General features: G+C 40.0%; 1 protein-coding gene across 1 annotated transcript; it reads right to left on the reverse strand.

Moving 5' to 3' along the window:
* Positions 1 to 3798: 3798 nt before the first annotated feature.
* LOC117526148 (transcription factor LBX1-like) lies at positions 3799 to 6511 on the reverse strand. Its single transcript, XM_034188178.1, has 2 exons — positions 5503 to 6511; positions 3799 to 4876 (listed from the first exon to the last, which is right to left on the reverse strand). Exons 1-2 carry the CDS (start codon positions 5828 to 5830, stop codon positions 4389 to 4391), a joined length of 816 nt encoding a protein of 271 aa, XP_034044069.1. The 5' UTR covers positions 5831 to 6511; the 3' UTR covers positions 3799 to 4388.
* Between the last annotated feature and the right edge of the window lie 5695 nt (positions 6512 to 12206).

Here is a 12206-nt window from a genome sequence, read left to right on the forward strand (position 1 = left end):
TAAAACTCTACAATTCAGATATATAGAGTCATTTCACCCCAGGCAAATCATTTACACATCTCCTCCTCTGACGTATGCAACCTTGAAACCACCACCACAAATATTACTGTTACTACTACTACTATAACAACAGCAGTTCATAATAATAATAACACAAAAAATAAAATAATAATAACAATAATTTGAAGATCATTTAGAGAGAAAACAGCCTCAATCCAGCGGCTAACAGAGGAATTTATCAGATTTTTAAAAATATAATAAAGACAGAATACTGAATAACAAGACAAAAGGAAACTCTTTTTTTTAAAGATAAAAAACATATTTACACTGAAATCAGCAAAACTCTTCTCTGACTCCAGAGACATATGTCTCCACAAAATTATGCTTAATCTGTCTCACACTTCAGTGTCTGCAGACAGACAGACAGACACATTTTATCTATCTGTCTGTCAGCTGGTTTAGGTTATAATAAATGCAACAGCAATAATAATAATAGTCATCATAGTTATTACTATGATGACTATTATTATTATGGGGTTTTTTTACATGGAAAAGAATCATTTTATTGCAGTAGAGCAGTTCTTTAAAGAAACACATAGTAAACTCAGATGAGTTAATTAATTTTGATGTTTGTATGCAGTGCTGTCTTTTGACCATCTGTCACTCTGCACCTGAGACTGTTTTAGCGGGTGCTGTATAAAATAATAAGTAAATCATTGGGGGGTGTATAGCACACAAAAAGGGGGAGGAGATGAAAAAGTGAGGGGCTCAACTATTGTTTCAGTAGGGACTCATGCATCAAACTTCAATTTTCCGGACGATTGAAGTAGTGATTTTTTCCATCTTGAAGTGAAATAGTGAAATACACTTAAGACCTGCAGATTAATTACCACCAAGTGGTCCCTCAGACTGTCGGATTACTTCTCAGCGAGCCCTCATAAAATAAACAAGTGAAATCCATAAAGCGAGGCCGCCTCAGCCACTCTGGGCCTTCATAAATATGCGAGATGCACACGGAGAGAATGTGCTTTTGTCATTTCATTTACCAAAACACATAAAGCCTTACCTTAACCCCGGGCTGGCAAAGTGGTGGCCCCAGGGCCGGAAAAGGCACACAAGCCCACACTTTACGGTCATCAGCGCATCTCATTGGATATACAGAATCCAAACACTTGTTTCTGAACATAAACATCCCATAAAATCACAGACAGAGTTTAATCATGACAACATAAAATACATTTCTTTGCCTACAGAAATGTATAAGATGTTCAAGACATTCTGAGTACACCTGGATGGACAGTACCAGGCGGGTGGACCTCAGGTAACCGATAACAGAGGGCAGAGGTTCTGTCTTTGTCCTTGTCTGCTAAAAAACACAGACTGATCAGGTTTTTTTGGGGGGGGGAAATAAAGCATCATCCAAACCTGCCTCAGTTGTTTCCATTTTTCTTTTTAATATTCTTGAATCTCTGCCAGTAAAGAGCTCAGAACAGTGACGTCACTCTGGATGGACAATTGAGATGTGCACACTTCCACTTTATTCTCCTGAAGAAATTGCAGTAAAACATACAAAAATGAATGTACAAAAATCACTCTAAGAAATGAAACGCAGAGGTTTTAAATGTAATTAATACTATTATTTTCAATATACTTGCAATTGTTAATAGGGATTTAAGTAATAATGTTTCATTTGATTTAATTAATTTCAACTACAATATTGTTTTGCACTTAACTGAAAATGTTATGTGGAAAAAGTTACCTTTATCAATTAAATTCAACATTTTATTTCTTAGAGTGTAGATATCCTGTGTATCACGTGATTATGTGACAGAAAAATGATGGATATTTTGTGATTCTAAGTGGAGCCCTAATGCACGTTTCTGAACACTAAATATGTCGCACACGTGCATGAAAATTTGTATTATTATGCAGGAAACAGCATGTTTAAGTCTTTGTATGAAAACACTTCATGGTGACTTGTTCCTTCACAGTTGTTATGTGTCTTGGTGGCTTCCCTCACTAGACCACATATTTTATTTATGTTTGTTAACTCTTAGAGATCATCAGTCACTTGTAAATGATGTTGTGTCCATCACCTGACTTGTGCTTTTCACAAAGAGATGATTTCATTTGTGTTAAAGGGGCAAATATTTGTTTTATTTAATATTTTGTGGGAAATATTTTGTTATTTAGATCCCGTGGTTTGTTGTTGTTGTTTTTTTTTCACTTGGAGATTAAAGAGTATATACATATTTTTTTTTCTTTAAGATGGTGTAAAGTAGCTTGATTTTTTTTTTTTAGTTTTCTTTGTCAGAAGATAAAAGTTCAGACTTTTTAAATACAAAACCAGATTTAGCTGGATTATTATTATTATTATTATTATTATTATTATTATTATTTAATCCTGTCAGTGATTAACGGTCGTGTAGAAAAGAACTGACACGGCTGCGTTTTTACAGACTGAACTTGTTTTGAGGGAAAATAAGTTGAAGTGGTAAAAAGACAGTTTGGACAAAGAGGGTTAAACGGGAGGAAGCCTTTGAGTCCTTCTTATCGTGTTTTCAGCTTCATTAAACTCCTTAAAGACAAAAGAGGACACACAAAGGCTCTCTAAGCAGACTCTGGCATAAACGTCACAGTCCCAACTCTTTATGGCTCCCACTTAACATTAAAGACAAAATCCATTTCTTGTTTAGAAACTCTTCTTGGACTCAAGTCAAACATATTATTCGAGTGTCTCGGAAAAAGGGCCACCTTCATTGTAATTCATTGACTTGTTCAGCCAAAGAGGGGCCACGCTGTCAAAAGGCGCAGATGCCCTCATGAAGGGCGAGTCTGTGTCGGCATTATGGCCTTTGTTTGCGCTCACTTAAACCGTTTCAAAGGAGGGTTAACTCAATCCATCAAATTGTCTCAAATTGTGAGGAAATTTCAGAAACCATATGGCCTCCAAACGTTTGCGTCCTTTTTGTGCGCTGGGACACACTTGTCTCAGTATTGGTGCCTGCGGGGAACCGGCCCGGTTCCTTTGTGCCGCGGCCCATCAGGGAACGCGGCTCATTTGTCCCCACTTTTCATGCTTTACGCTCAAAATTACGGCCCAGTCCCGCAGAACAAAAAAGCTCTATAAAAGCCCCGAGAAAACTGGACCAAAACTTTGTGTTTTTGTGGCATCCTCGTCTTTTTTCTCCCCGGCACCAGATTTGTGTTTCTCACATAAATTTTTTTTTTTGCCACGAATGGAGAAACACGTCTCCGGGTCAAGAAGCCACGATACGGATTTAGGAGGTGAAAAGAGATGTGAGATTGTGAGCCACAAAATTCAGTAGAAAAGGACACAAAGGGACAAAATCAGAGTGCGCTGCTTTTCAGCAAAACACAAAAAGGGCAAAGTGGCTCCAGTCTGCTTTCCAGACGTCTCTGTAAATTATTACTGATTTCAATTTTATCACATAAATTAAAAATTAAAATCAAACATCTTTATTATATTAATGTGCAAAATTCAGGCTTCTCTTCGAATGAAAATAAAAATAGATTCCACATAAGTGTTCACAAACTTTAAAAATAATAACTAAATAATCACTTTTACAGCAGAAGAACACCAGAACGTTTGAAATGTGGAGAATCCGACGTCGCATTTTTAAAAATTTAATTAAGTTCATGCTAGATTTGCTTTCATCTTGAGATTCAAGAGTGAATGCATAAAAAATCCCTTTAAAAAGTGGTGTCGAAATTTCAGTCAAGTGCTAATTTGGACTGGAACGTCCAACTTTATGAATCGAAGAACTGCAACATGAGATTCAGAAAAGCAATTTTATTCCCATAGTAGCCTATGTACATTACAGTCTGTGCATTGGTTTTAAAATAATGTCCTGATTTTGGAAAGGCACTTACAGGTTTACAAAATAACTCTGTGGTACTCAAACAATAAATCGAAAAAAAGGGAGCCTGACTGTCCAAAATCACCGCGATGTTAACTTCTGTGTTTCACCAACAAAACGGTTTTCTTTTCGGTCACTGCGGACCCGCCAGTGACGAGGCGACACGTGGTGACGGTGACGAGGCTCTCACGACGGATTTAAATTACCAACTAAAGTAAAAAATAAATAGATGTCTCAAATCAAATCATGCATTTACATGCAAAAAATAATAAAAAATAAAAAAGAATAAAAAGTCCCAGTGAGGACAGGATCGGAAAAGGAAAACGTTGGCGTTTAAAAAAAAAGCATTAATGTCAATATTGCTTTGCAAGAAATGAATAAAACACCGCGTTTCATGCTTTGAATATAAAAGTGGTTACATTTTGGTAGATACGGTGCACGATATAAGCAGTAAGTTACAAGTCCCCGCGAGGGTTTTCTTCAACAGTCTTTTGTGTTTGTGTGCCATCAGTCATCCACGTCGATCTCCACGTCCTCGTCCTCTGAGCACTCTTTACTCGTTGTGTGGTCTGAGAAAGGAGACAGCGGAGACGTCCGCAGTTTCTGCGCGAGCTCGTGCTCCTGCGGGCCGCCCCGCGCGGGGGATTCGGCTCGCGGGTGGCCCAGAGTGCCGTTGGCGCATTTCTCCAGGTCCGCCAGCTTGGCCAGTTTGTCCAAGGGCACCTGTCCGATGGCTTTAGCCGACTCCACGTCGGCCTTCATCTCCTCCAGGTCTCGTTTTAACTTAGCCCTCCGATTCTGAAACCACGTGATGACCTGGGCGTTCGTCAGACCCAGCTGCTGGGCGATCTGGTCTCGGTCTGCGGGGGATAAGTACTTCTGGTACAGGAAGCGTTTCTCCAGCTCGTAGATTTGGTGATTGGTGAAGGCCGTTCGAGACTTCCGACGCTTCTTCGGAGTGGTTCTCTGGCCAAATAGAGTCATCCCGTCCCGGCCTGTACGGGAGAGACGGAGGTTCGATTAAAACGCAATAATAATAATAATAATAATAATAAACAACCCAAACAAACATAAAACACATGCTCCATTTGTGCAAGTGTAACACTTTTTCGTGCGTAAAAGTGGCCTTTATGCAGGGGAACCCCCGAAAATAACACCACTTATGGGAAATAATTACAACACGTGCAATGCGACGTCGTCGGTGATGATACTTTCATTAAAGAACTGCTCAACATACTAAGCATGTCGAGTTTAAAAAATTTGGCAGGTGCAGCTCTGTTGATTGATTAGTTGATTAGTGCGTAAAAAAATGACCATTACGCAGAAGAAACAAGGAAAATAATAATACTTGCATCTTATGGGAATAAGGTCATAATATTAAAGAGGAAGAGCATTTGAGTGTAAAAACAAATGCTGCAATAAGACACGTTTTAAATGGAAAACGTATTTATGAAGACAAAAAAACAAAACAAAAAAACAAAAAACAGGAAAATCGTTAATGCCGTCACAGGGTAAAAAATATCTTTATTTCTGTTATTTTTCTGAGTGTGGCACAGGACATAAAAAGGATACAAGCACCCATCATTAAAGCTAATAGAATGTCAGCATTTTTGGAGGTTACCTTCGGCAGCCTGTAAAACGCTGACTTCCAGACCCTTGAAGGTCTTGCTGGCGAGCTCCTCCAGGGCGCAGAGCGGGGAGGTTTGGGTGAGGAGCGCGCGACTGGACAGCGGGATGCTGGAGGCGCGGTGCTTTTCTGAGGATGAAATTAAATGAGCAGTGCCACAGATTGTGTAACTTCGTTTCACCGACGGTTTGTTCAGGATGTCCTCAATGCTGAAGGGGGTCAGCGGCTTGTTGGAGTTAGCAGGCGGAGGCAGATGGTCCAGCGGACTTCGCCTCCTGTTTTCCGCTGCGTCACATTTGGCCACTTCTTTGGATGTCATCATTGGTTTTGCGCACAGACTTTCTGAAGGTGTTGAAATATCAGCAAGTAAGGCTGTGGGGAAAAAAGTCACATAGCACAAGAGAAAAACGGAGCAAGAAAATTATTCCAATTGTCTTGATCCTCCGGAGCAACGAGTCCGGATGAGTGAGGCGCCTCCCTGAAAATGGCGAAGTCCAAAGTCTCGACGATTACTAACAAGTTATCATTGATTGCTAATCAATTATCTCCAGCGGCACTTTCGCCTTCTTCCCTTTCACTCTTTGACTATGTTTCAGTCCAGTGCGGGGCTTTTTGCGACTGGGGGTGTCCCATTAATTAGGACGCACGGCTGGAAGGAGGAGGAGCCCGCGGATTTATAATCCTGTGCGCTCTTATCATCTTTGCTCTAATTTAGTCATGTGCTGAGATACCAGAATAGATAGAAGGGCTAAATGAGGGAAGGGATGAGAAATCACAGCCAAAACTTCACTTTCAGCGCAGGGTGTGTTTTAAAGTATTTGGACTATTCGCTGGGCGCAGGTTGAGCTTTGGCAGCAGTCAGGAGGACATTTTCCTGGATGATGCTTTGTTTTGTAAAGGGTAAAGTCGAGCTGCATCATATATCAGCTCTGACGATGCCTCCTCATGGGGCGGAGAGAAGGAGCAGCATGCGTCCCTCTCAGCAGCGCCAAATCCGGGCCATAACTCAGAGGAACGGGCTCCGAGAAATGTTTCAGCTCACATTTCAGGTTTGACACGATGCCTTTATTTTCGGTGGCGTTTCTGGGAAGATACGCGCCGCTCTTTGCATATCTGCCCCGACCATAAAGACTAAATATGATCAAAAATATTTAATGAATTAAAAAATACTGATCAACAAAAGAAACTGGCAATTCACGATTGTTATTACGTATTATTATTTTTATTATTATTATTATTATTATTAATTATTAATTAAAGTTCGTCAATAATAGTAAAACATTATTTGTAGACCAACTATTTGTATAAAAAAAGCAGCTCAGGTGCCGAACATGAAGATAATTAATAATAACAATAATAATAATCGTTTTTGTGACTTTTACTTGTACCGTTCAGATGTGATATTCTCTGTGATTTTATGTATTTCTTTAAATCCGCAGCATCACTGGCGACTCTTGTCTGCTTCATGATTAACGCGCAGGTGAAAATCAAATGAGGAGGGGTCAGTGTTCACAGCATACTGTAATACTTGTTTAAAATAGTTATGAGCCTATAACTGGTTGAAGTGTTACATTTGAAATATTTTTAAAATGACTGTTGATTTTTCAGCATCTTCTATTTATTTAATCACCATAAGAATAAGTTCATACGGAGTTTGTCATTGAAATAAAAATACAAAAACAAGACAATGAAAAAAACCCAGTAACGAATATATAAAAATCACGTTACTCTCATAAACCGTGAATTTTATTTAATGAGAAATTCGTTTTAATGACATTTTTTCTCTGTGTCATTGTCAGAAATACAAATTGTGTACACTTTATAATTCCGTGGTTCACTTTTGCAAAAAACAAGTTATTATCTCCTTCAATGAAACACAAGAAGGACATGTAAAGGCCCGAAATTATTGTTGGGAGATCTAATTTCAGGAACGGCTCTTTTGTTGAATAACTCAGCTAGATTTTTCCTCAGCATTTGGAGATCAGAATTCACCAAAACATAGACTTCGTTTAAATAATATTTAAAAATGAGTATCTAAACAAAAACAAACAAACAAAAGCATTTGAAATATTGCACATTTTGAAAAACAAAAGGGAAATCATCAAAAATATTTTTAAAATACTACTACTAAAATGTAGTATACCAACATAACAAAGAAACCCGTTGATATTAGTACCAATATAATATTGGTTCGCAATCAACTGTAACACAAAGTATGTAACTAAATTCACAAAGAATAAAATGTAGCTTTTTAGAGTCAATAAACTAAGGTTCTGATTCACAGTTTACAGCACAAACACATCACTGATTTAGTACAATAAATAACGATAGTTTTAATTTCAGTTAATACAGTTGCGACTTTATAGTGATTTTCCCCCCTGTTTTACAGCTAGTCTGTAGTAACATGGTGTTGATTAAATTAAACCTATTTATTGTGTCATGGTGTCTTGTCAAAGTCAGATGACATCATCTGCATCACAGAACCAGCAGACACTGACTACTCATGTCTGTAATATTGGCTTTCTTGCAACACTATTTTTGTGTTGTGGTTTCTAATTGATTTACAGAAAAATGCTTTGAAATAAAAGGTTTTTTTTTATTTTAATCATAGGTCGGTGTTGAATTGAACGTCTTTTATTTTGGATCAATTTAAAAACTCTGGTTATCATAATATTGATGCAATTTCCAGAACGTCTTCTTTGGCATGTGCTTTTGCAACCAGGAAATAAAAAATCTCAAGAAAAATACAAAAACCAGTCAGTCACGTCCACTGGGCAACATCCCTGACTGATAATATAGTCCTCACTGGGCAAGAGGAAAACATAGAGGACATGTCCATCTATCTCACTTAGAACAAGATCTCAACAACTGGTGGAGTTCCTTCTTAACTGATGATGTCAGCCGTAGCAGCACTGACGTCATCATGACCAGTACAAGAGTGCACACGCTAACACATTTAGCAGTACAATATTAAAATGTCATACTTTAAATTTTGATGTGAACATTGCCTGCCCCCCTGCCTCACGTCCTCTGACTGCTGGGATAGGCTCCAGCCCCCCACCACTCAATCTTGGATAAGCTGTTGAAGATAAGCGTGAGCATCGACTGCCCCTACTGGCTAAAATGAAGATGATGACGCTTTGCCATGTCTTTTCCTGTCAGGTGTTAATTTTTTTCTATATTCTCCGGAACAGCAGGTGGCAGTAATGAGAAAATGCCCACTAACTGCAAGCAGCGAGTGGACAGAATATAACAAAGAATGGGAGCCAAAAGAGCAGGTATTTGTTTAAAAGCAACTTTACATAAAAAAAAGCCAATACAATATTTAGCAAAGCTGGAACCTATAAAGAGTGAAACATCACGTGTGAAGATTGTGTTACATTCGCCAAAATGGTGATTGTGCTAATTCCACTCTCACATAGTTTTAATCAAAACAAATAGAAATGTCCATGGGAGCCCCACACTGTTGGTGCATCGTGCACATCCAATGCACCATGCACACTCAGCATTGTGCATATCTGATGCATCATGCACACCTCAGCATTGTGCATATCTGATGCATCATGCACACCTCAGCATTGTGCATATCTGATGCATCATGCACACCTCAGCATTGTGCATATCTGATGCATCATGCACACTCAGCATTGTGCATATCTGTGTATCGTGCACATCCGATGCACCGTGCACACAATCAGCATTGTGCATAATTGATGCACATCGTGCACACCTCAGCATTGTGCATATCTGGTGTATCGTGCACCCTCAGCAATTGTGCATATCTGGTGTATCATGCACACCTCAGCATTGTGCATAGCTGATGCATCATGCACACCTCAGCTTGTGCATATCTGATGCATCATGCACACCTCAGCATTGTGCATATCTGGTGTATCATGCACACCTCAGCATTGTGCATATCTGATGCATCATGCACACCTCAGCATGTGCATATCATGATGCATCCTGCCACCCTCAGCATTGTGCATATCTGGTGGTATCGTGCACATTCCGATGCACCGGGCACACCTCAGCATTGTGCTATTCTGATGGCATCGTGCACAACCTCAGCATTGTGCATATCTGGTGTATCGTGCACACCTCAGCATTGTGCATATCTGATGCATCATGCACACCTCAGCATTGTGCATATCTGATGTATCATGCACACCTCAGCCTTGTGCATATCTGGTGTACATGCACACCTCAGCATTGTGCATATCTGATGCATCATGCACACCTCCAGCATTGTGCATATCTGATGCATCATGCACACCTCAGCATTGTGCATATCTGGTGTATCGTGCACATCCGATTGCACCTGTGCACACCTCAGCATTGTGCATATCGATGCTCGTGCACACCTCAGCATTGTGCATATTGGTGTATCGTGCACACCTCAGCATTGTGCATATCTGATGCATCATGCACACCTCAGCATTGTGCATATCTGATGCATCATGCACACCTCAGCATTGTGCATACTGGTGTATCGTGCACACCTCGCATTGTGCATATCTGGTGTATCATGCACATCCGATGCACCGTGCACACCTCAGCATTGTGCATATCTGATGCATCGTGCACACCTCAGCATTGTGCCATATCTGGTGTATCGTGCACAACCTCAGCATTGTGCATATCTGGTGTATCGTGCACATCCGATGCACCGTGCACACCCTCAGCATTGTGCATATCTGATGCATCGTGCACACCTGATGCATGGTGTTCAATGTGACCAGATGAACACTGAACCAAACAGAGGAACACAGTCAATTTTTTCACTGCTAAATCAACTCAATTGGAAGCAAATACACGCAGATTTGAATTTAATTCATAATGATTCATAATCACTGTTGTGTACTGGCACACAAGTGGGACCCACCCCTCACTTGGGAACCATGGAAATACTTGAATACAGTATATCTTGCAATATCATTTTTGTTATAACAGAATGTTTGCCAAATATTTTATAGGATAACAAACAAAACCTTTTATTTCCAACCAAAGCAGGTGGTGTGATTTTGTGTGACTGAATCTTTCTGGCCTCTGACCTCCGTACAGGGTGACACGCAGTTCTGTCAAGTCAAGCCAAGTCTGGGAGGATGCACTGGTGCTGTACTTTGCTGCAATCCACAACACCACAGAAACAGCTTGGGTCCTGGATGGCAACCACCCAGGCAGACCGGTCCATTCCCATCTCTAAAATAAGCATCTATCTGCTACAGCCAGGTGACATGTGGGCGTGTCCTTGACATTCTCCAGCTATGGGGTCCTCAGCACTCAAGCACCTGTGTGCTAGATCACGCACAGAGAAACACACCACATGGACAAATTGTTGAATCTCTACGCAAGTGACAATTAGACAACTGAAGGGGGAAAGTCACCATCAAAGTTTTTAAGTCAAGACAGAAAACCCATTTTTATTCTCTTTCTTATGAATAGTTTTTATTTTTTATCTGTTTTATTCTTTTACTTCAGTTTTTATTTATGTATTTGATTTTTTTTAATTCATTTTAAATTATTTATTAAATTTTATGTTGAATTGTTTTATGTAAGGCACCTTGAGACGGCTTTTGCTGTGATTTGGCACATTATAAGCTAATTAAATTAAATTAAATTAAAGTCCGTGAGACCTCAAACATGAGCATGGTGATGGTTTCTCCTGGTTAACTCACATGACAGCAGACAAACACCAGGAAAGAAAACCTTTAAATAGTTTATTTATGGAAACAATTCTGAAATAACTGAAATGGGAAGAAGAAATAATGTAACCATATTTTACAAGTCACTCAGCATCTCATTTAGTTAAATTAAATCAATCATTGGAAAAAAGCAAAGAGTTTGAGACAATGTGGTAATCTGTCTGTGAGGGAAGCCAAGACATCCACAGTCACTCTGAAGGAGTGACAAGATTCAATGGCTGTGATTAGAGAGACAATGCAGAGAACATCTTCTGTCAACTGCTGCACAAGTCAGCAAGAGACAAAACAGAAAAAAACAGGCATAAAGTCTGGCAAGAGTTTTTGGGGAAAAAGCCAGAAGTGAAGTCAGCTTGAACAAAGTTCTCTGGTCTTGTCTTTGGAACTAGTCAAAGACATCCTGATGGTGAAGCCTGGCAGTGGAAGCATCATGATGTGTGATGCTTCTGTGCTGCAGGAGACGACCACTGACTAATACTGACAAATACGAAACATTCTGGAACTTTTTGGGAATTTTTAGATTTGGTGGTGAATCTGTTTTCTTGACACTGAGTTGGAAATTGGTGGAAAAGGGATAAATGACATGTGGTTACCAGAGGTCAATGTGGAAGGGTTCATCACTACGGCTCCTCCAAGCAGAGGGCCTTAATTGGACTATGATAAATCCCTGACCACCAGGTTCTCCTGTCTCACAGGTTCTCCTGTCTCACAGGTTCTCCTATCTCACAGGTTCTCCTGTCTCACAGGTTCTTCTGTCTCACAGGTTCTCCTGTCTCACACGATTTCCTGTCTCACAGGTTCTCCTATCTCACAGGTTCTTCTGTCTCACAGGTTTTTCTGTCTCACAGGTTCTCCTGTCTCACAGGTTTTCCTGTCTCACAGGTTCTCCTGTCTCCAGGTTCTTCTGTCTCACAGGTTCTCCTGTCTCACAGGTTCTCTTATCTCACAGGTTCTCCTGTCTCACAGGTTTTTCTGTCTCACAGGTTCTCCTGTCTC

Source organism: Thalassophryne amazonica, chromosome 15 (genome assembly GCF_902500255.1).
Source record: "Thalassophryne amazonica chromosome 15, fThaAma1.1, whole genome shotgun sequence".
NCBI classification, from domain to species: Eukaryota; Metazoa; Chordata; class Actinopteri; order Batrachoidiformes; family Batrachoididae; genus Thalassophryne; species Thalassophryne amazonica.

What these genes read in the sequence shown, in the direction of transcription:
- LOC117526148 (XM_034188178.1), bottom strand. Translation starts at nt 5,830, where the DNA reads ATGATGACATCCAAAGAAGTGGCCAAATGTGACGCAGCGGAAAACAGG. An exon ending in CGTTTTACAGGCTGCCGAAG is followed by an intron (nt 4,877 to 5,502) that starts GTAACCTCCAAA and finishes TCTCCCGTACAG; the next exon opens with GCCGGGACGGGATGACTCTA.